Source organism: Rana temporaria, chromosome 4 (assembly GCF_905171775.1).
Source record: "Rana temporaria chromosome 4, aRanTem1.1, whole genome shotgun sequence".
In the NCBI taxonomy this organism is placed as follows: Eukaryota; Metazoa; Chordata; class Amphibia; order Anura; family Ranidae; genus Rana; species Rana temporaria.
Genome location: NC_053492.1, coordinates 309,064,771 through 309,091,509, shown reverse-complemented (window position 1 = coordinate 309,091,509; position 26,739 = coordinate 309,064,771). Strand labels below are relative to the sequence as shown.

General features: G+C 40.4%; 1 protein-coding gene across 8 annotated transcripts in view; it reads right to left on the bottom strand.

Moving 5' to 3' along the window:
• The window catches only part of SASH1 (SAM and SH3 domain containing 1), a 257,520-nt gene that overhangs the window by 61,483 nt on the left and 169,298 nt on the right, over positions 1 to 26,739 (bottom strand). For 5 of the 8 annotated variants that reach the window (XM_040350581.1, XM_040350582.1, XM_040350583.1 and 2 more), the window contains 4 exons: positions 19,938 to 20,070; positions 18,331 to 19,142; positions 9,022 to 9,093; positions 5,609 to 5,752 (listed from right to left, as the gene is read on the bottom strand). In XM_040350581.1, coding sequence (XP_040206515.1) covers positions 5,609 to 5,752; positions 9,022 to 9,093; positions 18,331 to 19,142; positions 19,938 to 20,070 — 1,161 coding nt within the window. The remainder of the gene's footprint in view (positions 1 to 5,608; positions 5,753 to 9,021; positions 9,094 to 18,330; positions 19,143 to 19,937; positions 20,071 to 26,739) is intronic. The other 3 variants (XM_040350587.1, XM_040350589.1, XM_040350585.1) reach the window with 2 other exon arrangements.

The following is a 26,739-nucleotide window of genomic DNA, read 5'->3' as shown; positions in this document are numbered from 1 at the left end:
AAGTGTCTTGTTCCAGCAGTAAGCTTGTCTCATGTGTGGCTTTCTGGGCGATTCCAGGGATATCCCTCCTCGTGGAATATCGGGGTGATTTTCGTTATGGGAAGAAGGGAACGTTGACGGGGATATCATACCGATACCGTCACAAAAGTCCTTTCCAAATAGGCAGCAGCTGAAAAAAAATCATGGATGTGAACGTGTCCCATAGGAAAACATGTAAATGAACTGCAAAAAGCACCAAAAAACAGAGGTGTGACCCAGGCCTGAGATGTTTAGTAACATAATGGGGTTAAAAAAACAAAAAAAAAGTACAAAAAGAGCAAATAATCGCTACTGTAAGGGGTTCATCTTTTTTACTGTGGGACAGTGAAAGTAATATTTACAGTAGCGATTTTGCTTTTTTGTACTATAAAGGGCTAATTTTAGTTTTTTTAACCCCATTATGTTACTGGCCAATTAATCGATTATGAAAATTGTAATCGATTAATTTCATAATCGATTAGTTGTCGATTAATCGATTAGTTGTTTTGGCCCTAGTTCAGAGTCAGCAATGGTAAAAGTTAGATATGCTGGGGTTAAATTGCATGGAGGATTTAAAATTTAAGCTTTAAGGTGACATTAAAGCAGAACTCAAATTACAAAGAACAATAAAAGTTAAAATAAAACCCTTCTCTATGCTGAAATATTCAGCTTTAGCCACAAGATTTTACCAACAGTTCTTTTTTCCCGCTACTAGATATCCTCAGTCTTACAGCCAAAAGCTTTCACCCCCTTCCTCTGAGCCAGGCTCATCCTGGACGGGCACCAGCCTCTTATTGGACAGTGAAAGGAGAAGCAGCACAGTGATGAGCTCATCCCTCTTTCACCTCTGTTCCTCCTTCCAGCATGCTTTGTCAGCACACAAACTGATTGGCTCCTTGTAATACTTGATTCACACTCCAGCCATCCTGTACAGGGGCAGCAAGAAGCCGAGTTCTGGTCAAATTCACGTACTTAAATTGTTTACATATTTTTTTTTTATTGTATTAATGATTACAGGGTTGCTTTATTTACGCAGTCATTAACCTCTTAAGGGCCCCTTCATGCCGATATATGTCAGCAGAAGGGCACAAGCACGTACCTGTATGTCGCCTTTAAGAGCCCAGCCGTGGGTCGCGAGCTGGTCCTGTGCTATGTGACCGCACCCATGGGAACTGATCGCTGCCTGTGTCCCGCAATCGGGTTACAGAGCTGAAGAACGGGGAGAGGTAAGTGTAAACAAACCTTTTCCCATTCTTCCTAGTGTGACTGCCACTGATCGTCTGTTCCCTGTCATAGGTCAGTGAAATCACACGCAAAACCACGCCCCCCCCCACAGTAGTAAACACTCCATAGGAAACACTTAACCCCTTCAGCGGCCCCTATAGGTTAACCCCTTCATTGCCAGTGTCATTTTCACAGTAATCAGTGCATTTTCATAGCACGTTTCGCTGTAAAAAGGACAATGGCCCCAAAATAGTGTCAAAAGTGTCCGCCATAATGTCGCAGTCACGAAAAAAAATCACTCATCGCCGCCATTAGTAGTGAAAAAAAAATATTAATAAAAATGAAATAAAACTATCCCCTATTTTGTAAACGCTATAACTTTTGCACAAACCAATCAATAAACGCTTATTGCGATGTTCTTTACCAAAATATGTAGAAGAATACGTATCAGCCTAAACTGAGGAAAAGTTATGTTTTGATATATTTTTGGGGGAGATTTATTATAGCAAAAAGTAAAAAATATTACATTTTTTTTTTTTTAATTGTTGCTCTATTTTTGTTTATAGTGCAAAAAATAAAAACTGCAGAGGTGATCAAATCCCACCAAAATAAATCTCTATTTATGGGAAAAAAGAACGTGAATTTTGTTTGGGAGCCACGTCGCACAACCGCGCAATTGGCAGTTAAAGCGACGCAGTGCCGAATCACAAAAAGGGGCCTGGTACTTTAGCTGCATATTGGTCCGGGGCTTAAGTGGTTAAGCATCATATTGCAGAAAATCAAGAATAATCAAATGTTTCTCCATTCAATGTACCAAATTTAACCAACTTACCGACTGGGCCATAGCCAAATGGCAGCTACAGTGCGGTCGGATAACTCTGGCATGGCGTACAATGACTTCCTCCCAGAATGGCACACACCTGGGAATGTCCATGACCGTCGGGTCTTCCAGACCCGGTGCGACACGCATCAAGGTAAAGGGACACTATCATTGGCCCTTTACCTTGAGTGATCGTCTCGTCCAATGATGGAGCGATTAGATGTCAACAAACCGGTTCAGCTCATCCCCTCTCTTTGCACTGATCGTACAGTCTGCGAGGAGAGGAGGGAGCAGGTGCAGCAGTGCTGTGGGCTGGATCTGAAGTTCCCACAGCGCTGATCTGTGCTCCATCCTCATTTATGCTCATCCATGGTTAATTCATGCTCATTCATGCTCATCCATGGCTCATTCATGCCACATCAGTGCTCATCTGTGCCACAAAAGTACTCAACCGTGCTACATCCATGCCACACATCAGTGCTCATCTGTGCCACATCAGTGCTCATCTGTGCCACATCAGTGCTCATCTGTGCCACATCAGTGCTCATCTGTGCCACATCAGTGCTCATCTGTGCCACATCAGTGCTCATATGTGCTCATCCGTGCCACTACAGTGCTCATCCGTGCCACTACAGTGCTCATCCGTGCCACTACAGTGCTCATCCGTGCCACTACAGTGCTCATCCGTGCCACTACAGTGCTCATCCGTGCCACTACAGTGCTCATCCGTGCCACTACAGTGCTCACCCGTGCCACTACAGTGCTCACCCGTGCCACTACAGTGCTCATCCGTGCCACTACAGTGACCCGTGCCACTACAGTGCCTCACAAAAGTGTAATAGGTAGTCAAATTAGATTAGAAATGTATGTCCCTAGAACACCTAATGGTGCTCCCTGCATGTTGGACCTCTGTATGTGGCTAGGCTGTGTAAAAGTCTCACACATGTGGCATTGCCATACCCTGGAAGAGTAGCAGAATATATGTGTTGAAAATCTATTATAAATGGACAACTTTGTGCAAAATCACATGTTCAAAAGACTCATTATGCCTTACAGAATATACATTGGGGCGTTTACTTTCCAAAATTGGTATTTACATTATCCTCGTTCTCCAGGGCCTTCAAAAGTGTAAGAGGTAGTCAAGAAATGATGTGTGTAATATATGCTCCTAGAACACCTGACGGTGCTCCCTTGCAATCTGGGCCTCTATGTGGCCAGGCTGTGAAAAAGTCTCACACATGTGGTATCGCCATACTCAGGAGAAGAAGCAGAATGTATTTTCAGGTGTAGTTGCAAGTATGCATATGCGGTGTGTAAGAAATAACTTGTTACAACAATTTTATGAAAAAAAAACAAAAAACTTAATTTTACAAAGAATTGTGGGAAAAAATTACAACTTCAAAAAAACTCACCATGCCTCTTACTAAATGCCTTGGAACATCTATTTTCCAAAAAAGGGGTAATTGGGGGGGGGGGGGGGTATTTGTACTGTCCTGGCATTTTAGGGCCTCAAGAAATAGATTGGCCATCAGTACATAAGGTGTGATCAATTTTCAGTGGCACCATAGCTTGTAGACTCTAAGGCCGCGTACACACGACCGAGAAACTCGACGGGCGAAACACATCGTTTTCCCCCTGTCGAGTTCCTTGTTTGGCTGTCAAAAAACTCGTCGAGCCAAATTTTCCCACTGCCCGTCGAGGAAATAGAGAACATGCTCTCTTTTTTTGCTCGACGAGTTTCCCGATGGGTTTCTCGGCGAAAAGTGTACACACGACCGGTTTTCTCGGCAGAATACGTCTCCCATCGAGTTTCTTGCTGAATTCTGCCGAGAAAAACAGGCCGTTGTGTGTACGCGGCCTCACTTTCACAAAGACCAAATGATATACATTTATTTGGGTTATTTTTACCAAAGATGTGTAGCAGTATACATTCTACCCAAAATAATTTGCAAAATTTTATAACAAAGAAAATGTTTGTTTTGTTTTTTACATAATGTTCGGTCTTTTTTTATTTATAGCGCAAAAAAATAAACTCAGTGGTGATTAAATGGCACCAAAAAAAAATCTCTATTGCGTGAAAAAAAGAACAAAACATTCTTATGGGTACAGTGTTGCATGACTAAGTAGTTTTCATTCAAATGTGAGAGCACTCAAAGCTGAAAATTGGTCTGGTTAGGAAGGGGGTTTAAGTGCCCAGTGGGTAAGTGGTTAAAAAGGCTGCTCTTTATCAAGTACCCTGTGGTGTGGGTTAGTACTCACTTATTGACAAGAACCATTACCACTTTATAAGTGTTTTCCAAACAATGTATTTTTTAAAACTGCAAATTGGTATTAACTATTACAATAATTTGTTATAATAACTTATAATAAAACTTGACCTGTGTTTTGAAATCTATGTAATATTTCACTACAACACAGCCAAGAAAAAAAATGGGGCCATAAAACTAGGGAAATGCATTCTCTCTGTTGATAGTTTATGTTGCATGAAAATGCATTTTAACTTTCCTTCAATGAACAGCCATTGTTTACTGCTAATATATGTAATTAGATCCAGCAGATGCAATTGCTTTTATTAAAAAAGGGTTTCTGCATGTAATGTAGCTATGTTAACACTGGAGGGCAGTATTTGAAAGCACTAAGAAATGGTTGGCTTTGTAACGTCTACATTTTCAATGAAATTATGCTATTTTTTTTTATTAAAAAAAAGATGGAAATAAAAAATAAATAAATAATAAAAGAGTTTTTGCCTGCAGTGAACACTCAGATCTATTGGTTAATTTTCTCAGAGAATAAAAGGAAACCTATGGTGGGATTATGTAGTGCTTGGCTGTGTTTTGGATTTGGTTTGCATATTCTATGGGGCCAAAGTCACAAGAGTATCGCAGAACCCTTTCTGAAATTGTGCAATGCTGTACTGCATTGAAGTGAACGGGCACCATTGAAAACAATGAAATCTTCACTGTTGTATGATTCTGTGCGGCTCAATTCACATCTGAAATCACACCAATGTATACCGGGTCTAAAGCCAAATGCCAATTACTTTTAAAGTAACAAAGTGAACCTGTTCTTTCAGGCAATTCCTGATATTTTTGCTATGTTTCCTAAAATTGAAAAACCAACCAAGAATGGACACAAGGCCATGACTCAGACGTTTTAATGATGTGTTTAACAAACATGATTGAATGTAACCATTTGTCACAGACAACTTGCAGGAACTTGTATTAGTAATCAATTTACAATCATGTTTGTAAAGTCACATCACCCAGACCGCATGGATCATCGCTAAACTCATCAAAATGCTAGGAATGCCAAATTAACCATTTCCTAAACAAAAGATTTTGACTCCAACATGTGCAGTGTGTGGCAGTCAAGGAACACGTATACACAACAGCAGCCATATGTTTGGTAGCTGCTACAGATTTTCTATGCGGGAGTGTGGCCTTAAAACACAGCTGGACTCCAGAATTCAAAGGTTTGTTTCTGTTTTTAAAGCAGATAAATTTCAATAAACAAATTACAGAAAAGGAATGTCAATTTCCTACTGACCTGCTCTGACACAGAACTTGTGTATTTCTTGGACATCCTCTTCCTCATGGTTTCCTTGACAGACTTCACTTTTTTACCAAGTGATATCCTTGGTGTGCTGGGAGATTTGATGACTTCCTTGTATATAACTTGTCCATCTTTTTCCTGCAAGAGTAAATCAGGTCATACATTAAGAGCCTAATCATCCCAAACAGAAAATCATATTACATTTTATTTCTTATGCTGTGTTTTTTTTTTAATGAATTAATCAAAATCAAAGCCCATATTTATTGGGAATTATACAGACAACAGTTGGCGGGGTGGTTAGTTTTGATAGGTGGTTTGTTAAAGGCTTGTGTGGGGATTTCAATTGTTAAAACAGATTGCTCCTAACTTTAGGCCAAAAAGCTCAATGGATTATTCAAAACAGTGTTCAAAATGTATAACAAAATCTGCAGTGTGTGTACATTATATATATACACATATACATATACATGTATTCCTGAGCTTCACTCAATCCTGAACTTCAGTCCAAACTATGTGCTCATCTTTCTCCCAGATCAGTGCACTTCTGTAACAAACTGGAATCACAGGCCCAGATTCTCAAAGGAGATATGACGGCGCATCTCGGAGTCTGAGCGGTCATATCTATGCGCCTGATTCTTAGAATCAGTTACGCATAGATTTCTATTAGATCCGACCGGCGTAAGTCTCTTACGCCGTCGGATCTTAACTGCATATTTACGCTGGCCGCTAGGGGCGTGTACGCTGATTTACGCCTAGAAATATGTAAATCAGCTAGATACGCGAATTCACGAACGTACGCCCGGCCGACGCAGTACAGATACGCCGTTTACGTTAGGCTTTTCCCGGCGTAAAGTTACTCCTGCTATATGAGGCATACATGTGGCGTACCAGTGTTAAGTATGGACGTCGTTCCCGCGTTGAATTTTGAAATTTTTACGTCGTTTGCGTAAGTCGTCCGTGAATGGGGCTGGACGTCATTTACGTTCACGTCGAAACCAATACGTCCTTGCGGCTTACTTTGGAGCAATGCACACTGGGATATTCCACGGACGGCGCATGCGCCGTTCGTGAAAAACGTCAATCACGTCGGGTCACAAGTTATTTACATAAAACACGCTCCCCTGTTCCACATTTGAATTAGGCGGGCTTACGCCGGCCTATTTACGCTACGCCGCTGCAACTTACGGAGCAAGTGCTTTGAGAATACAGCACTTGCCCGTCTAAGTTGGGGAGGCGTAACGTAAATAGGATACGTTACGCCCGCACAAAGATACGCCGATCTACGAGAATCTGCCCCACAATGACCAGTTTTGTTATCTTACCGTCATGGATAGGAAAAAAAGCTCAATCGATAGTCTGTTTGGTTCTTTACACTTATTCCTTTACCATATAACCCATTATTGTTATTACACCGCCTTTCTTACCAGGTGGGTAAGATCTCATATAGCGGTTTCCGAAAAAGGACACTGTATATCGGGAATAAATATTTGTTTTTTGAATGGACATATGCACATTAATTTTATATATATGAGCCATGGTTCTACATATGCCTATATACATTTACTTACTTGCCAATTAGCTCCATTGGTATTGAATGATTAATTAACTAAAACCTACGTGTTTAAGAAAAGTGTGTGTGGCTATATATCTCTCTATATAGACCTATACATATACACACACAAACACACACTTGTAAAGATCTCCAGTGTTACACGTGTCCTGTTCTAAAGAAGGGCATTCTCTATATAGCCTGTAACTGCATTGGACACGGAATATTACGTGATTTGATGTTTTTTTCTACGATAAATCTTTTAAGTGCAGCAATCCCATTTGTTCGCATTTCTACATATGGCCTGTGAAAGGGCCTGATTGCTGAGCACTGCAACACTGGATCAAGTGCACTTCACCCTCAATGTTTGAGATTATATATATATATATAATTTTTTTTTTTTTTTACTCTATTACAGTGGGTGACCACGATATTGTGTCAATCTCGCTCCCTTTCTCAGCGAGAAAGGGAGCCAATGTGACGAGCGGCGGCTCATCGTAGTCGATGACGTCACCGCGTTCTTGCCATTCAAAAGAACCGCGGTTCTTCTGAGTGGCCGTCTGTATGCACGGCTTTGCAAGGCAAGCTCGCCAGGAATTCCGTCAGGAAAACCAATGTTTTTTTCCAGACGGGATTCCCGGCCATGTGTACAGGGCTTAAGACCGTAAGTAAAAAAAAAAAAAAAAAAAACTATGAAAAAAGGAAAATTAATGCTGCTGCAACATTTAAAAGTAAGCTGAAATACACCACATTTTTTCTTTTTGGTTTAATACTGCTTTAATTTTCACAGCAGAAGTCATTCAAAACCATCTTTACATAGTTCAGCTCCCTCAAAACTACTTTCCCAGCAGTGACCCGGTAGCCTTCTACAATGTAATTTCTTGATTCTGCTGTGAATTTTGAGGAGGTCAGAAAGGGCTTGTTTTTAAACTCCAATACTGCTTAAATACTTGTCTACAGTCTGATCACAGTTTTACTTTCAGGGTGGTTCACCTGGTTAAGGCATACTTCACCTTTAGAAAATAAAATAAATAAATAAATGCAACCACACTAATAAAAGAAAACGTGCATTTATTATTGTTTTGCATCCAGGCCTGTGGAGCACTGTAACCGCGATCAATGCATAGCAAGTGCAATGCACAGCCTCCTACAGACACTTCTTCTGGCACCGGTTTTGTGTGGAGATAAGTACTAACCGTTATTGGGCTGGAGAAAGTAATCAAGTGCGGTGACATCACAACACTAGTGCTACATTGAGATTGATGAGCCTTTCTGCAGTGGAAGATGGGACTTGTAGTGTTCCATTTACAGGTCCCTGTGAATGGATCTGTGAATGAAGGATGTAGCTGTGTGGGCTGAGTGCCAAGCACAGCTGTGCCAAATTTAAAAGTAAACAGAATTCTGCAGGAAGAATAACTATACAATTCAGGGGTAAGGATGGGGAAGGGGGAAGCAGATTGAGGAATGTGACCATGTTACACCTTAGGTATGGGTTGAACATGAAATATGGTCACATTAGTGGACTAAGAGAACATTTTAGGTGTTAATTTAAATGTTAGATTTCAGGTAGGGGAAGCTTAAAAGATGAGGGTTTGTTTAAGAGGTAGTAAAAAGACAGAGATTAGAAATGCTTTGAGGAAATGTTTTTTTGAGAATTACTGCTCTGACACCAAAAATTGCACATTACTTTAGCTTCTTTACAATAACAACACTGCATGGTAGCATCTCCGCTTATGCGAGTTGGTTGTTATTTTGCTGTAATTTTGCCTGAATGTGTTTCAAGTTGTTTGCAGTGCATTTAGGCTAAAACTATAAACATACAGTAATTACTGAAATTAGAGGGACCTGAGAAACTCACCAGTGAATCGGCATTATTTCCAACATGTATTGAACGATTACCAATATCAAATCCACCAAAGCTGCAGGTCCTCTGTGGAGTGAACATAGCAGGAAGGAATAAAAGATAAAAGGAGAAAAAAGAAATGAGAGAGAGAGACAGGAGATAAAAAAAACAAAGAATTAAAAAAAGATAACTTCAGTCATCGTGGGAACATATGAAAACATACAAAATGGAAAAATCTAAATAATACCAAACTGGATGCTTCACCACAATGATTCATGCTCACCATGAAATGGTCTTTGAGTATTGCTCTCTTTAAACTAATAATGAATATGTTTCCTTCACATTTCATTTATGCTTGAGGGAATGAAAATGGCTTTCCATACAGTTGTAAGTCTGAATTATTTTTATCCTTCATCAAAGCCTACAGAGCTGTTTCAGTCATCACAATACCATGCGTGATGAGTTATCGTATGGCAACCACATGTCTTACTAACCATTACAGAAAGCCCCGTCTATGTCTCTCTTCATCTGTCTATATGGCTGATAAAGAGGCCTAGCTATACTGGCATGGGAAAATATTAATGCAAAAAAGGTAATAGAGAAAGTTTTATTTCTTCTCAATTCACCAAACACAAATATTTTTACTCCATCAGCTCGATTATTGCAATATGAAAAGACGTATAGTTTTGGATTTTTTTTACATTCATATTATACAGATTTGCCGTAATTGAATCTTTTTGTCACTTAAAAAAAAAAAACATTCTACATTCAAATAAAAGAAAATGCTAAGGCAGAGAGGCTTGCTGCCTTTAATATGCACACATGAAGAAATCCTGGGGCAATGTAAAGGAAATGCGTTCAACTTTAGTAATTCCATTTTTTTGCTTGGAACAAGGAAAGAAGTTTAGAAAAATGCCTTTTGCTACACAGCCAATTCACATAGGTACCGATTAATGTTTACTGCACTATGAACAGGCTGTATAATGTTTACTGCACTATGAACAGGCTGTATAATGTTTACTGCACTATGAACAGGCTGTAGAACAGTCATCTTGAAAAACTACAATCTTTTTAATACATTTTATACGTTTTGCCATGTACAAAATCTTGTAAAGCTCGGCATGACATCAACAATTTGTAAAGAATATGATCAATAGTAAGGTTAGTGTCCGCCCCCCCCCCCCCTTATAAAACCTGACAAAATTATAATCTAGCATTCTTCAAAGGACTACACCAAAAATACTAAATGTGTATTTCAATATCCCATATACAGAAGCCCCACCCCTTGGAAAAACAAAACAAAAACATGTTAAGCTTGTTCTAGACGTAATTTAAAAGATATGCATGGATTTGAAATCCCGACTCCCCCTTTACAATGTTCCCATATAAATCACAGCTCAAAGACTGATTTTAACAGTAACCATATTAAAGAATATCTCCAAGCACAGCTGCATCTTGTACATCTGACTGCTTTCCTCTCAACACATTTCACCATAGAAACCAACTAACAATGTTAAAATATGTTTTTTAAAGTTGTAATTCAAATATATTACCCTAAATTTTGCCATAGGGCCTGCAGCCTAAATGTAGCCTACGGCAATAAACACAGTTTAAAGGGGAAAAACAATTCAAATGCCCATCTTGTAACAATTGCTAGCCCTTTTATTTCATTAGACTGCTTGTTTAAAAAAAAAGTCCACTGTGTTGGTATTAAAAACAGTGGTATAAAATTGCAAATAAGATGGCATAACAGACCTAGCATGCCAAGGTTTCCATCTTTGACCACTCGTGCCTCCTTCTATTCCCATTTTTTATGAACTTTTGGAATATAGTCTGTAACTGACAGACACCATTGCTTTGCCAAGTAGATGACACCATTTTCTGTCCTTCCACCATAGGTGGAAGGAAAGAAAATCACTTGATTCTCCCATTAACACAATCAGGGTTGATGAGCGAATGCCTCCCTCTGCGCTATTGTATTCTAACAGTGGTGGGTGAGGGGAGCATTCCAGGCTGGCAGAATACAATGGTTACTGCTACCGACTATAGCCGCCGGCAGTAACTGTATGTGGAAAAATCCAACATGCAAGTTGATGGAATGGTCAACTTGGGTACAATCAGCCTTCCCATACATGGTTCGAATCTCGGCCAGGCCCTGCTGAACAAGCAGAGATTCAAACAGTCTATGGCCGGCTTAATTTTCCAGATGTTCTACAGTTTTATTTTGTTAAACTGGTCGCCTGACACAAGAAATGGATCGTTCAGTTGGCCTTTTGTTCAAGTGATCAGGGAGAAACAAGACAGCTTACACTTTCCTGTAACTAGAAAAGTATCTGTGAAGAGTAAACATACTAGGCAGCTGGAGGAAATAGAAAAAGCCAGGTTTTTATAATAAAAAGGACTGTAACCACACTGGGGAGATAAACAGATTTGTGCCACTACACAACAAAGGGGGAGTAACTTGGCTGAATATGTGAGGTTTTATTTCCACAAAACACAGAGCTAAAGTATTAAAACTCACAGCACAGAACAGCAAAATAACTGTTGTAAAATATTTTTATATATATTATAAAAAATATTTATTGACACAAAACTAGATAAATTAGGTAAATTACCCAGCAAGTCTGTAAAATTACAAAGCAATATAAAGTAGTTTGAGAAAGTACTGGTACAATTTAAAAATTAATGCTTTTTTTTGTTTTTTAAACAAAACAAAAAAAAGCTAGCTATCAAAGGGTGACCCATAAACAGTCTAATCCCATCCTTAATCTGAGATTGGATATGCCCAGGCAAGAATCTGTTTTGGACTACCCCAGGGTTGAGAACGATTGTTTTTTTATCATTTGGAAGAGTTAAGTACTGCTCATGGATATTTTACTCTTATTTGACCAATCGCTTAGTGTGTTGCACAAGAACAGTAGTGCGATCCAACGCTACAGAGCACCAGAAGAAATGTCCCCAGATATTTTCTTGGAAGAACTTTTGCTCATCATGGACAGCATAACACACATAAAGCTTTTTCACGCTATGACCAATACAAAATATGGAACAGAAGCTTCATATCTTTATCAGTGCTATGAGACTTTGGCCTATGGGATATGTAAGAAACACTTTAGGCCAAATTCAGCAAAGGATCCCAAAGCGTTAAAAATTTAGACTGCTAAAGCTTTAAAAGTGCTGGCGGTATTTGTATCTATTGCACTCTACCATACAACGATTCATCTGTCAGTCAGAATTGAGTGAATATGGCAAAGATGAGCAGAAATATTTGCTACATTAATTTGGGATTCCATAATAATTGATGCAAGTCAAAACTGAATCTTCTGATACAGATTTGCAAGATTTTTTTTAAATCTCCAACAAAATGTTTTTGTTGTTTTGGAAAGAGTGAGGTGTGTTAAAAGTTAAGCGTTTTAATACTATTGGATAGATTTCTTGTAATTTCCAGTCCCATCGACTACACACGTTTAGGGGGAATAACTGCATCAGGTACTGAGACAGCAGTAAAAACTTCTCAATGATGCTGCTTGCAGGACTTTTTTTTTAGTGTCCTGCTAGCGCACCGCTCCAGTGTAAAAGTATTCAGCCTTTCACACTGGAGTGAATATACCGTCAGAATTGCGTCAGTATTCAGCCGCTAGCGGCCAAAAAAGGGTCGATACCGCCGGCAATGCGCAGCCGGCGGTATAGCCACGGTTTCCCATTGCTTTCAATTGGAAGGAGCAGTGGAGGAGCGGTATTACCCATCGCTCCTTTCACCGCTCCAAAGATGCTGCTAGCAGGACATTTGGAGCGGTCTGCTAGCGCACCGCTCCAGTGTGAAAGCCCTCGAGAAACAGCAGCCGCTGTTTAGGGTCGGTTTGCAGGCACTATTCTTAGTACAATAGGGCCTGCAAACCGCCCCAGTGTGAAAGGGGCCTTAAAGACCAACCTCAAGAAACTCTAAAAATCTGATTCTTCAATCCCTTAGCAGATGGAACTCCCCCATGCTGTGGCAGAGAACCGTCCTTCAATTCCAGTGTCTTCATATCTAATGCAGAGGGCTATGAACTCTGCACCAGTCTTGATGACATTAGGACCTTAGACTTCTAGAGCGCTACAGCAGCACAGAGAATCGGGTAAGCAAACCTACTTTAACACACTCCCTCGACCTCAATGAGCAGCTAACCCTTGAAGTATAGGTGTATCACCAGCAAAATAATGCTAATTGTGCATACACAGTAAGTGTTTAATTAAAAAAAAATTCATACACTGTAAAATATTTATCTAGATTTATTTATAAGAGTGTGTATGTACAGTATGTATATATATATACACACACACACACACACTATATTACTATACATATTGGGACGCCTGCCTTTACACACAACTTTAATGGCATCTCAGTCTTAGGCCCAGATTCACAAAGGAGATACGACGGAGTATCTCAGATACTCCGTCGTATCTCTCAGAGTATCTATGTGACTGATTCATAGAATCAGTTACGCATAGATATCCCTAAGATCCGACAGGTGTAATTGTTTTACACTGTCGGATCTTAGGATGCAGTACCGCGGCCGCCGCTAGGGGGAGTTCGCGTCGCAAACCAGCGTCGGGTATGCAAATTAGGAGTTACAGCGATCCACAACGGTTTTTCGCGTTCGCTACGTCGCCGCTAGTCTAGTTTCCCGTCGCAAAGTTAGTCGTAGTTTTGGGTGCCTTAACTTTAGTCAGCAAACGTATTGCTGTCTAAAGTATGGCCGTTGTTCCCGCGTCGAAATTTAAAATTTCACGTCGTTTGCATAACACGTCCGGGAATACGGAAGTACGCTACGCGCGTCGCCGTTCGGAAAAATGACGTCACTTCGCGCAAAGCACGACGGGAGTTACGAAACGGAACATGCGCAGTAGGTCCGGCGCGGGAGCGCGCCTAATTTAAATGTTACCCGCCCATTCGATTTGGACCGCCTTGCGCCGGACGTATTTACGATACACCGCCGCAAGTTTCCAGGTAAGTGCTTTGTGGATCAGGCACTAAAACTGAAAACTTGCGGCGGTGTAACGTAAACGGCTTACATTACATCGGCGCTATTGTACCTGAATCTGGCCTCAAGTTCTTAGGGTTCAATATTGAGTTGGCCCACCCTTTGCATCTATAACAAGTTCAACTCTTCTGGGAAGGCTGTCCACAAGGTTTAGGAGTGTGTCTATGGGAATGTTTGACCATTCTTCCAGAAGAGCATTTGTGAAGTCTGGCACTGATGTAGGAGAAGGCCTGGCTCGCAGTTTTTGCTCTAATTCATCCCAAACATGCTCTGTCGGATTGAGGTCAGGACTGTGCAGGCCAGTCCTTGACCTCAAACTCGCTCATCCATGTCTTTATGGACCTTGCTTTGTGCACTGGACCAAATTATTTGGTGGAGGGGGGATTATGGTGTGGGGTTGTTTTTCAGGGGTTGGGCTTGGCCCCATAGTTCCAGTGAAGGGGACTCTTAAGGCGTCAGCATACCAAGACATTTTGAACAATTTCATGCTCCCAACTTTGTAGGAACAGTTTGGGGTTGGCCCCTTCCGGTTTAAATATGAATGCACTCCATTGCACAAAGTCCATAAAGACATGGATGAGTAAGCGTGGGGGAACTTGACTGGCCTGCACTGAGTCCTGACCTCAATCCATTAGAACACCTTTGTAATGAATTAGAGTGGAGACTGCCAGCCAGACCTTCTCGTCCAACATCAGTGCCTGACCTCACAAATGCGCTTCTGGAAGAATGGTCAAACATTCTCATAGACACACTTCTAAACCTTGTGGACAATCTTACCCAGAAGATTTGAAGCCGTTAGAGCTGCAAAGGGTGGACTAACGCATTATTAAGCCCTACGGAAAAAAACTGAGATGCCATTAAAGGTCATGTACGTTTAAAGGCAGGCATCACAATACTTTTGGTACTATTGTGTACACTCACACACACGCATGTGTTTGAGCTTTGGGGTGCACACCCTAATGCAATGGGCTGTGGACACCTATGGTTCCACTTAAGTTCTAGTCTACATATTTCTATGCACAAAGTCCTAAAATAGGAATCAATGCTTTACTTTTGTAAATGTGTAGGGTTCAAGCTGCACTCTTGATAGTAAAAAATGCTAATGAGTATTCTGTATAAAAATTAAATAACATCCCATTTTTGAAGCATAGGCAATACAAGGAATGCAAGGGAAAAAGCACAATGGGCCTGATCCACAAAAGGGATACGCCGGCGTATCTACTGATATGCCGTCGTATCCCTGTTTCTATCTATGGAACTGATCCATAGAATCAGTTTCTCATAGATAGGCAGAAGATCCAACATGTGTAAGGGACTTACACTGTCGGATCTTAGGATGCAGTACCGCAGCCGCCGCTGGGGGCATTTCTCGTGGAAATCCAGCGTCGGGTATGCAAATTAGCACTTACGGAGATCCACAAAGCTTTTACGCTTCGTTTTTTCTCCGTAAGTATTAGTTTGTCGTCTCAAAATTAGGGCTGCTTTTACAAGGCCTAAACTGTTTACACCTTGTAAAAGTAGACGCTTCTACCCCGCGTTGCTGTAATTTTTTTATTTTTTTTTTCCCGCCGCAACTTGTTTTTTCTTTTTACGCCCGTCGCGATTCTCAAAACCCGGCGCAGCGTAAAACCGCGTCGGGAAAATGACGTCGGGAGCATGCGCAGTACGTCTGGCGCGGGAGCACGCCTTATTTAAATGGGACTCGCCCCATTAAATTAGGAACGCCTTGCGCCGGACGGATTTAAGTTACACCGCTCAAAATTTCTAGGTAAGTGCTTTGTGGATCGGGCACTTAGGTAGAGATTTTGCGGTGGTGTAACTTAAACGGGAAAAATTAAGTTAGGCAGGGTTTTTGTGGATCAGGCCCAATGTTCCCTCTGCCTATGAAGAGGAAAATCTGGAAACTTCCTCTTAATTTTGCAAACTGCTTTCTAGTTTAGAAAGCAATATTAATGGGGACCCTCACTTCAAAATGACACTTTAGTTGAATTCTTCCCTCGCCTTTCCTCAGCAATATAAAATTGAAATGTAAATTTTTTCTCTATTTACCCCTTTTTCATTTTCCAGGCTGCCCTCTGCATTCAATCAAGCCTAGGTATGAATAACATCCACTGTACCTGAAGTCTCCTTGCACATGAAGGTCACGTTACAGGAGCAACAACCACCAGAGACAACCAACTATTGATGACGTCAGACACAAAGATGGTGGCATGAAACCTGGTGTGCATCACCAATTGGTGCATGACAGCAGACCATTATTGTATTAATGGGGAGTACAGGGGAGTACAGGTATATATTTTATCAGTGGATTTGCACAGAGCAGTCTACATCCTCATCTTCTCAGGTCCCTCTTCGCTGCTTCTGGCCCCTCTCTCCTGTCAAGTGCCTTCACAGCAAGCAGCTTGCTATGGGGACTGACTTTGTTTGACAGCCATAGGAGCCAATGGCTCATCCAATCAGAAGGGAGAGTTCCGGACGGCCGACGGACTCGTGGCTGAGATGGGGCTCGGGAAAGTATATGGGGGTGCTGGGGAGGCTGCTACACACAGACAATTTTTTTACCTTAATGCATTATCCTCTTCATTTGCATTAAGATTAAAAAAAACAAAAAAACTGCCTTTACAACTCTTTTAAGACAGAGTCAGATTCTTACTTAGTTGCCTGTAAAATTCATTTAAGATTTATTTTTAGATAAATACATATCTGCATTATACAAACACAAAATTTTCCACCACAGTTACCAGCTAGCCTGATAAAAAAAACTAACTGCATGAAAATGTGTTTATAAGTGCGACAATTTTGAAAAAAAAAACACAATATTTTTTACTTTTTGCTATAATAAATATCCCATTTTTTTTTTTTAACTATTTTTTTTTTCTCAGTTTAGGCCGATATGTATTCTACATATTTTTGGTAAAAAAAATAAATAAAATCGCAATAAGCATATAGTGATTGGTTTGTGCAAAAGTTATAGTGGCTACAAAATAGGGGATAGAATTCTGACATTTTTTTTATTATTTTTTTTTTTTTACTAGTAATACGGCGATCTGCGAATTTTGTCAGGACTGCGATATTGCGGTGGACACATCGGACACTTTTGACACATTTTTGTCATTTGACTATGGCCCGGGCCTCAAGTAGTTAATATTCACAATAAAAGCATTCTAATAGTTTCCCCCCATAAAGGAATTTCATAAAGTTCTAGGTATTCTGATCAAATCCATCTATGTGGAGCTGCCTAAGAGAAAACAGTATTTTACCTAAAATAATAAGAAAAGAGGTATGCCCTGGTTAACTTGCTGATCTACATTTCTTTTCACACAATAAATATAAGGGACCTATTTTAGGAGAAGGGCAATGTAGGGATTGACTTGTCTGTCCATCTTGCCATAAGAACATTGGATGAAATATCTGTTTAATGGCGTAATGTTCATGCAATCAAATACAAAAAATCTTTGTAGCGCAATAAATACATGGCATGATTAAAACCATTAGCATGCATTGTTGTCTGAAAATAAAATGGAATATGGAATGACCACTTCCACAAAATATGAATTTCCAGTATCTCCCAAAAGTTGAAGTCAGCAATGAATGTACCAATTCCAGTTAATGTGTGGCTTCCTGCTTGTGTTAAAGAGGGGTTGTGTAATACTGAAAAAATTTATTGAAGGGAATGAGTGAAAGCTACTTCACTGCTATTTCACTGTGTTATGGACTTCTGATAAGTGTGAAACAAAAAGAGGTTAAAATGACATAGTCATTACCATTATGCTGCAAAAAGCTATTGCCAAGTAATAAAACAAAACCTTTTAGGAAAATAAGGGTCTCTATCATACAGAAGTAAAATGTTGACACCCCTAAGGCATTTCCACAAGTACACTCTGGATAATGATAGTATTTACCAAGATGTTTATTGTTTAACTAGGAAATAGGTTGTGGAATTATATAGCACTGTAGCAAGCATTGCCAGCTCCAGACAACTACTTTAGCTATGAAGAAACTTAAATCCACAAAGACGTTGAGATAATAAAAAGAGTACTTTGTAATTTGTAAACCAGTAACACATTTATGCCAGTGTATTTGCAGGGGGCATTATTTGCACTTAAAAAACTATCCACAGTTCATTAAACTGTGTACTATGACATATTCAATGTGATATTTTTTTTTGGCATCTACCAGATGTGGGAAAAATGAGCACATCTAAACTGAAGGTCATAAGTGGGTGAGGTTATGCAAAATCACTTCTGACTGCAACTCAGTGGGAGATAGAGGCTCAACATCAACCCTTTCGACTCACAGACTTTTGGTGGATTCTCAAGAGAACCCTTTTAGTACAGCGGTCAACAGTGGCAGCCCATTTTCTTTCAGCCTCCTCTTCCTCTTCTAACAGACATCTCTTCTCGGCCTTGCTAAGAGTCCTGTCACTTACAGGGCGTACAAGGTGGGTTAAGTTCAAATGACTGTACAGACTCTTCTCCACCACATAGGTTATGTTAAATTCACTGACTGTTCGACCTCGTGGCCTTCGGTTAGGAAAGACACTGTTGCCACTTCTACACCTCTGGCGGAAAGTTTGTTGATCACAGGCAGGGGAGGGCATTCCTTTCCTGGCTGGTCGCTGACAGAGAAAAGCTCTAGCACATGAGTAGTTCGAGTCAAGTTTCTTCAGTCGTATTTGTTTTCTGATGTTCTGTACCTCTTCCAAAGAAACCAAAAGGTGATGCTTGTTCCTGTTTCTGTCATAAAAACAAACACTTTCTGTACTTACCCCATGGTTTAAAGAGCCTAGGCTTTTCTTTAATTCTCGTTCTGTCATGGAGCGAGAGACTTTTTGGGACTTTTCATCCTCTGGATAGGAAAAAAATGTTCCAATCTTCTTTGGGGGTTTGATTAGACCCCTGCTATCGGATTTGCTCAAAGTCTTTACAAGTTTTCGGTTAACACTCATTGTCTCAAGGTTTCCAGATGATGGCGACACTGAATATAGGCCATCTTCTGGCAGTGTTTTTTCCAGTGAATTATCTCTACATTGCGGCTTCTTATGAACTCCAGAATAAAGTGCAGATTTATCATCCACAATAGGAGTGCTGTGAACTGCATCTTCCAGACCTATTGAAGGAAATACACACTATGAGACTATGTAGAAAGTTATAAAATTCCAGAAATGTGGGACATGACCACTATTGCATAAGCTGTTAGTAGATAATGCAGGGTTACCATAGTTGTAGCAGACTTATCACTTACTGACTCCTATGTCTTGGGTGACATCTTTGCCCCCAAGTGCCCCTTTCTACCCAGTAAGGAGATCTTAAATCAGTTTATGTATTTTATTTATTCACTTTAAATTGAAACAGTTAAGTGTGAGGGTAGAATGAATAGCCAATAATTTTAGTTTTAAGATCGCAGTGGTGCAGAAACAAATCAGTGGGTAAGTTCACTGATGATGCCCACTGAAAACTAAAATATAAGCAAGATGAGTCTAAGAAGCAAATGAGTAATAATCATAACCTATAGATCTAACCTCACAAAGCTAATTGACATTGAAGAAGGGTAACCTAACAGTGATCTCTACACTAAGTTACCTTGATGTTACATGAAAGATCTAAATCTAACACAGAACACACAGCAACTTTGCTATCCTAAAACTTCTGTGTGCTCAAGAGTGCACTCAGGTTTTCACTGGCCTAGATCTATGGAAACTTTGACAGGCATTTCAAAATGTAGGATTATCATATACTGTAGATACTGAGAAAATTGCTGGACCATGTAAACCAGGCTACATTAAGTGGGTTTAGGAAACAGACTCTCAAATGCTACAAATTATTGAATGTTCTTTGTGTTTGGCGTAATACATGATTTTCTTAGCATTGTTAGTATTTATTGATTTTACAAAGCCATATTCACCTTCTGTATTGGGTTTCTTCATTTCTTCTGCTCTGATAAGCTTCTTCCTGACTCTGCGAGTAGAGTTCACTAGCTTGTGAAGCCTCTTGAACTTCACAGACTCCTCTGACTCTTCATCAGACTGTTCTCTCGACTAGTAGGGAAGGAGAAAATACACACAAATAGATAGAGAACTATAAAGCAAAAGTATGAATGGTAATAATTTCACTCATATGTGTTGAAAATACTGCCACCTCAATGGCAATATTTTTTTTTTTTTTACCATAAGTTAGTCCAGACTGACAACACTGTAAAAATATGTCCGCCTATAAATCGCGATTACTTAAAATGTGCTGTATTCGAGTAATAGCTGCTCTTCATCTTCAGTAAAGCTTCATATTGATCCTAATCAGTTTCCCTCTCAATTGTGATCAGAAAAATACTGTAATTTTTAACATTCTGAGTTTAGAGAAAGTTTGGACATAAAACAGATTGTTTTAGATTCTTTAAGACAAAATGACATCTTTAGAAGTATGTAGAAAATATATTTTTTTTTTACAAACGCAGAGAAATCCCACAAGCGGACTTATCGAGCACCATAAAGTTAGGTAACAGTCTCAGACATAAGATATTTTTGGTATACTCAGACAAAGAGAGATGATTTTACTTTTTTTTAATTGCTTTCAACACATGGCACATACTATAACCAAAAGAAACATTTCAAACATAATTACACACAAATAAAGGAACTCATATAAAGAGACCAGCAAAAAAAAAATAAGTTACGTCTACTTAACACAACTGTTATTACTGCTCTAAAATCTGAATTAAAAATCCAAACAAATTATTCATGGCACTGAACATAAAAATCACTATGCAATGATCTTTTTTTCTAATAGAAATCACATCCTCGCTGGCTTAAGTGCTGCAGAATCTCACTAGCAATGGAGCAGCACCAAAATGATAACTCGCTAGTTCCAGCAGTGATGCCTTGGGAGAAGGGTAGTGATTATGTGGAGAGTTCTTACCTGTGATAAAATAGTTTGACATAGGGGAAAATAAATCATCTTGGCAACATTTTCATCCTATTCCTGAGGCGTTTTGTACAACTAATATGACAGACAGAACACTAACTGAAACTTTCAGTGTACCTGGATCATTTCCAAACCTGCCCTCAGGGCATTTGGCAAGAGGCATTTCTATGCCTACAACTGAACTTTCAAAGCAAACCGTCCCTTCGTCTTATAAGCTGCTCTGAAATTCACATATGATTATCACATACGTGGAAGGGAGGGCCTTAAAGTAACTGTAGATTCACGTTTTTAAATGTATTCCTAACCATACATATGACCCTTGGGTCATATGTAAATCATCTTATTTTTTAATAAGCTCATTTAAAATCATCACTAAGTGAATTTTTGGTCAGTTCGGTTCTTTTAGTCCAGTTCATCACGAACAGAGTGTGGATTATAATAAAATGGTCATGTTTGATCAAATAGTTTATCTAATCACCATGACTACCGTACTGTTTTATTCTTGAACGTCATGCAATGAGCTAACAGAAGAAAAAAGAAGACTAAGGCTTCATGCACACAGGGCGCTCCAAAAAGTTGTTCTGGATGTTAGATTCCTGGCAGGAAACCACTACTTTAAAAACAAGATTTTATCAGCGTTTTGCATTGACGTCAATACGCGCTTAGCCATGCTAGCCTTTAGCCGTGTTTCTCTGCCTATATTCAAAATCAATGGTTCCCCATGGGAGCTCTTTGATTTGAATAGAAGTCGCACCAGAAGTCGGATCATTATCATCCGACTTGCAATGCGACTTGTGTGCTGAGGGTGAATGGGAACCCCCTCCAAAATGAAAATAAATAAATAAAATGGCATGGGGTCCCACCAAAATCCATACCAGACCATTATCCGAGCACGCATTCCAGCAGGTCAGGATGAAGGGAAGAGCGCCACTTTGGGGCAGGGGGCCCTGTGCCCAGCACCCCAAAGCACCTTGTCCCCATGTTGAAGAGGACAAAGGCCTCTTCCCGACAACCCTGGCCGGTGGTTGTTGGGGTCTGCAGGTGGGGGCTTAACTGAATCTGGAAGCCCCCTTTAACAAGGGAATGAGTATGGGGTACATTGAAGCCAGCAGCGAAGACCCGGCAAAAGAGCGAGCAGACAGTGTATAGAGAAGACCTGGCAGAAGAGGGAGAAGGCAGCGCAGAGAAAAGAAGACTTGGAGAGGGAGAAGGACCGGAGGAGGGAGAAGGACCGGAGAGAGGAGAAGAGCCGGAGAGAGGAGAAATCGGAAGAGACGCCGGAGAGGTCTTGGTAAAATACTTTAAAAACCTGGGTTTATTTTGTTATTTAGTGTTTATTTTTGACACTTTTTTTTAGGTGAATGGGCAGGGGTACAATGTACCCCATACTCATTCACATAGGGTGGGTGGCAAGGATCTGGGGCACCCCTTGTTAAAGGGGGCTTCCAGATTCCAATAAGCCCCTGCCCGCAGACCCCGACAACCACCGGCCGGGGTTGTCGGAAAGAGGCCCTTCTCCTCATCAACATGGGGCAAGGTGCTTTGGGGTGGATGGCATAGGTCTCCCCCTGCCCCAAAGCACCCCCCCCCCATGTTGAGATCATGTGGCCTGGAGTATGGTCCAGGCCCTATCCTGACCTGCCGGGCTGTGTGCTTGGATAAGGGTTTGGTATGGATTTTTGGGGCCCCACGACAATTTATTTTCATTTTAGCGGGGGGTTAGCCTTCATCCTTGCCCTCCACACATCATCATGATCCGATTTCTGGTGTGACTTCTTTTCAACTCAATGTGCTCCCATAGGGAACTTTTGATTTTGAATGGAGGCAGAGAAACGCCCGACAAGGCTTAATGCTCCATTTACAGCGTTAATCCACGTTTAACAGCGTTTACTGGCGTCTGGCATTTTCAGGACTGCTCTTGAATGCGATTTTACAGCGTTCAGAAAACAGACCATAAACGCCCCTGCTGACAAATGTCCAAAAACTTCCATGTGTGCATGGCATCATAGGATAACAAAGAGGAGAGTTTATGTTAAAAAAACACTCAAACTCCAAAAGAACGGGTGTTTGTCAGCATCAGTGTGCATGTAGCCTTAAAAAGATTTAAGAAAATGTAGAGGGATGAAGCCAAGGATAATGACATTAGAAGCTTGGAAATGTAACATCCCTCCTTTCACAAGCTTGGCTGTGAGCAGCAGGAACCATTGGCTCCTGCTGCTGTGAGACAAATCCCGTAAGCTGGGAGTGCGAATGAGCAACACTTTGTGTGCCAGTGGACGCACACAGAACAGCTCGGGATCGAGTCAGCACATCTATCCCCATAGCAAGTGCTTGCTATAGGGGCAGACAAGAGAAGCCAAGCTTGCTAGGGGGGAAACCAGAAGAGGAGGTTCAGGGCTTTTCTGTGCAGTATCATTGCACAGAGCATTTGAGTATAACATGTTTATGGTTTTATTAAAGAAAAAAAAATGCCTTAAAAACCCCTTTAATGGAAACCTTATGTTCCCCTTTGTGTTTGTACTTTCTTTCAGCAGGAGGCAGTGATATCACTATCCATCTAAGATGACTACATACAGCAGGGAACAAACACATCACTTTTGAAAAGCCTGTCCAAGAGGCACCCTGCTACTCTAAACACTTGTACTGTCAATCAGCTAAATAGGGGCTAAGTGTTATTATGGTTTGCATGGTGTCAGAAAACATTGCCAGAGAAGACCTAAAGTTATTGCTAGGGAACAGGTGCACAAGCTAAGCACAGTTGCTTATTGCATATACCCTATTTATAAAAATTGTAACAAAGGATTTTAGCTTGCAAAAGTTTATCAAATCTGAAGGACTGAAGCTCCATGGTGAAGGCAGGTAATTCTGGCCATATGTGATGTACTACCTACCAGTCAACTGACAAATAAAAGCACTGCTTTTTATTGGTAGTGTATGGTTTAACAACAAACTGAAAATGTGCATATGGAGGCAAAAATAATTTTCAGGCACAAATAACCAACATGCTAAAATAGTTCTGTTGAATCATGTGACCAATTCAGAAAAGTCTTGAAAGAAAAATGATTCACAACAACAGTATAAGTCTAGGTTCACATATATGCGACTGCGTTTCATGCATTTTTTAGGTACGTTTTTCAGTGCATTTTGCGATTTTAAACCAGTGTTTTTTGCATTTTACTTTCTTTTTCCTTAAAACGCACTGTAAAACACACTGTATATAGCTGGTTGCCAAGGAGGGGGCCGGGAAGCTGTCCGCCACATCTTTAGCAACCGATGAGTCATCAGCTCTCAGTGAGATTCCCCCCTGGTTGGGGGGCTGGGATCTGGGGACCCCCTTCTTAAAGGGGGGTTCCTTATTCCGATAAGCCCCCACAGCCCACCGGCTAGGGTTGTCCGGAAGAGGCCCTTGTCCTCAACAACATGGGGCAAGTTGATTTGGGGTGGGGGCGCAGAGCCCCCCTGTCCTAAAGCACACATCCCCTATGTTGAGGGCATGTGGCCTAATATGGTTCAGTAGGGGGGGTGTTCACTTGTCCACTTCCTTTCCTGACCTGCCAGGTGGCATGCTCGGGGTCTGGTATGGATTTGGAGGGAACGCCACACAAACAAATTGGCATACTAGACCTGAAGGGCCTGGTATGGACCTGGGGGGGACCCCACGCCTTTTTTATTTTGCAATTTTTTTACAGTAAATATATATATATATATGTATGTATGTATGTATGTATGTATGTGTGTCTCATATATATATATATATATATATATTACACACACATACATACATACACACACATACACATACACATATATATATTCAGCGGGGAACCCCGCTTACAGCTGATGACTCGTCAGTTGTTAAGGACGTGGTGGCCTGGCTTCCCAGCCCCCTGCTTAGCAACCAAATATATACAGTGGTAAAATAATAACCACAAAGCGCAGAACAAAAATAAATCACTTGCATTTCTGGTGCAGTTGCATGGAAATCGAATAGCTGCAAATCGTGGAAAAAAAGTCCACGACCCTTTCCAAAAAGGCACTGGCCGCAAAACGCATAGATGTAAACTAGTTAGTTAGGAAACCATGTTAAATGGACTGCAGTGTGTTTCTGCAAACTGCAAAATGCACTAAAAATGCATAGGTGTAAACGTAGGGTAATTCAAGAGCATTGTGCAAGCATGCTACGGGATAGGACATTAAACTGTGCGAAGGTAGAATAAATATCTGTCAGTGTATATCCAGCTTTACACTTGAAAAAGCAAACCTCAGTATTCCCATAACAAAGGGCAATTGGCTAACAAGGCTATAAACCTATAACCATACAACTGATATTTCCCAACTTCATGTCACTTTTTCTTTTTTTTATTTTATCCATTTTTTGTTTGATCAAATGTGCTGTATCCCAGATGTTCCCCCTTAAGAGCAAAATATAATAAAACAATAACAAAAAATGCATCTTTCCTCCAGCAGCAGTGACAGCAGATGGAGCAACATGGAACAAAGATCTTGTACCAAGGCCAATTTATATACAATAGGATACTTCTGCTTCTCCGCTAGAGTTAAATGTGCCTGTTTATGAGCAGATCGCTTCACCCTTGGAGGAGTGAAGTGATCTACCAACGCTTTAAACACTGGAGAACAGCCCCAGATACTGGAATCTCGTGAGATTTTACGAGATTACAGTACCAGAAATTTACAGAAACACAGAGATGTCAGTTTATTGAGCAGTGATAAATTATCACCGCTCAGTACACTGACAGACGACGTGGTTAATGTAATTAAAATAACGAGTCCCCCTACATAATATATATATGTATACACACACACGTATATACACACACATTATATATATATATATATATGTATACACATAAATATTACAGGAGGAAATAGTTACAGTGTTGGGGGGTCTGAACGAGGTAGAAGGAAGTTAAAAATCTTCCTCCTCAGAACCCCCGGGATTCCCTCTTCACCACCTCTGAGATGGTGAATCGGGGAGTGTGAATTTTGACACAGATCGCCAGTGAAGCGCTCAGATCACAGCTTCATAAACTGGCCGTTACTGTGTCAGTCTATGAGGATTCTCTGTGTGTGGAGATAATCGGCGGGAGAACAAGTTCAAACACTTCACCCCCCGATTATCTCTGTTTCATAAACTGTTTATGGGCTGTGATCAGTGGTGATCCTTGTGATCACCGCTGTTCACTGCTTCATAAACGGACACCAAAATGTGTTTTCAAGGCATATCACGGTAATCATGTTGTGCCACAAATCAATTAATTAAAACACTGCATCAGAATCACAGTCAGAGCACATTTCTTTTACATGTAGTGTACCACCTCCTTCAATCACATCTGAGCAACAGAAGAATAAAGTCTCTGACCTATTTATAAAGTTCTGAAAATGCACCCCTTTTTGTTTCACCAATAATGCACAGCATAAGCCCAGTTACTTGTACCCGTTTTAAAGCACCACAGCTTTGATAGGGTGTTACAATTTAATAACAAGATTAATTCTACAATAAAATTAAATATCTCAGTAGTGGAATCATTTATTTCCAATGGACATGCACTAAGTCAGTTATGGGGTTTCCGACAGTTTTGTTACAGGAGCAGTGGTACGAATGAATCTTTAATTGTATGTCTATTTTCTACTATAAAATGTAAAGCTTGCAGGATTCTACCATCATCATTGGATGAAAAAATCCTTAATGTACTTTTCAATTAATTCTTTATGAATATTTAGTGGGGTCCCGTACCATGTTTTTCCTAATTAAAGTGCCATCTCAATAT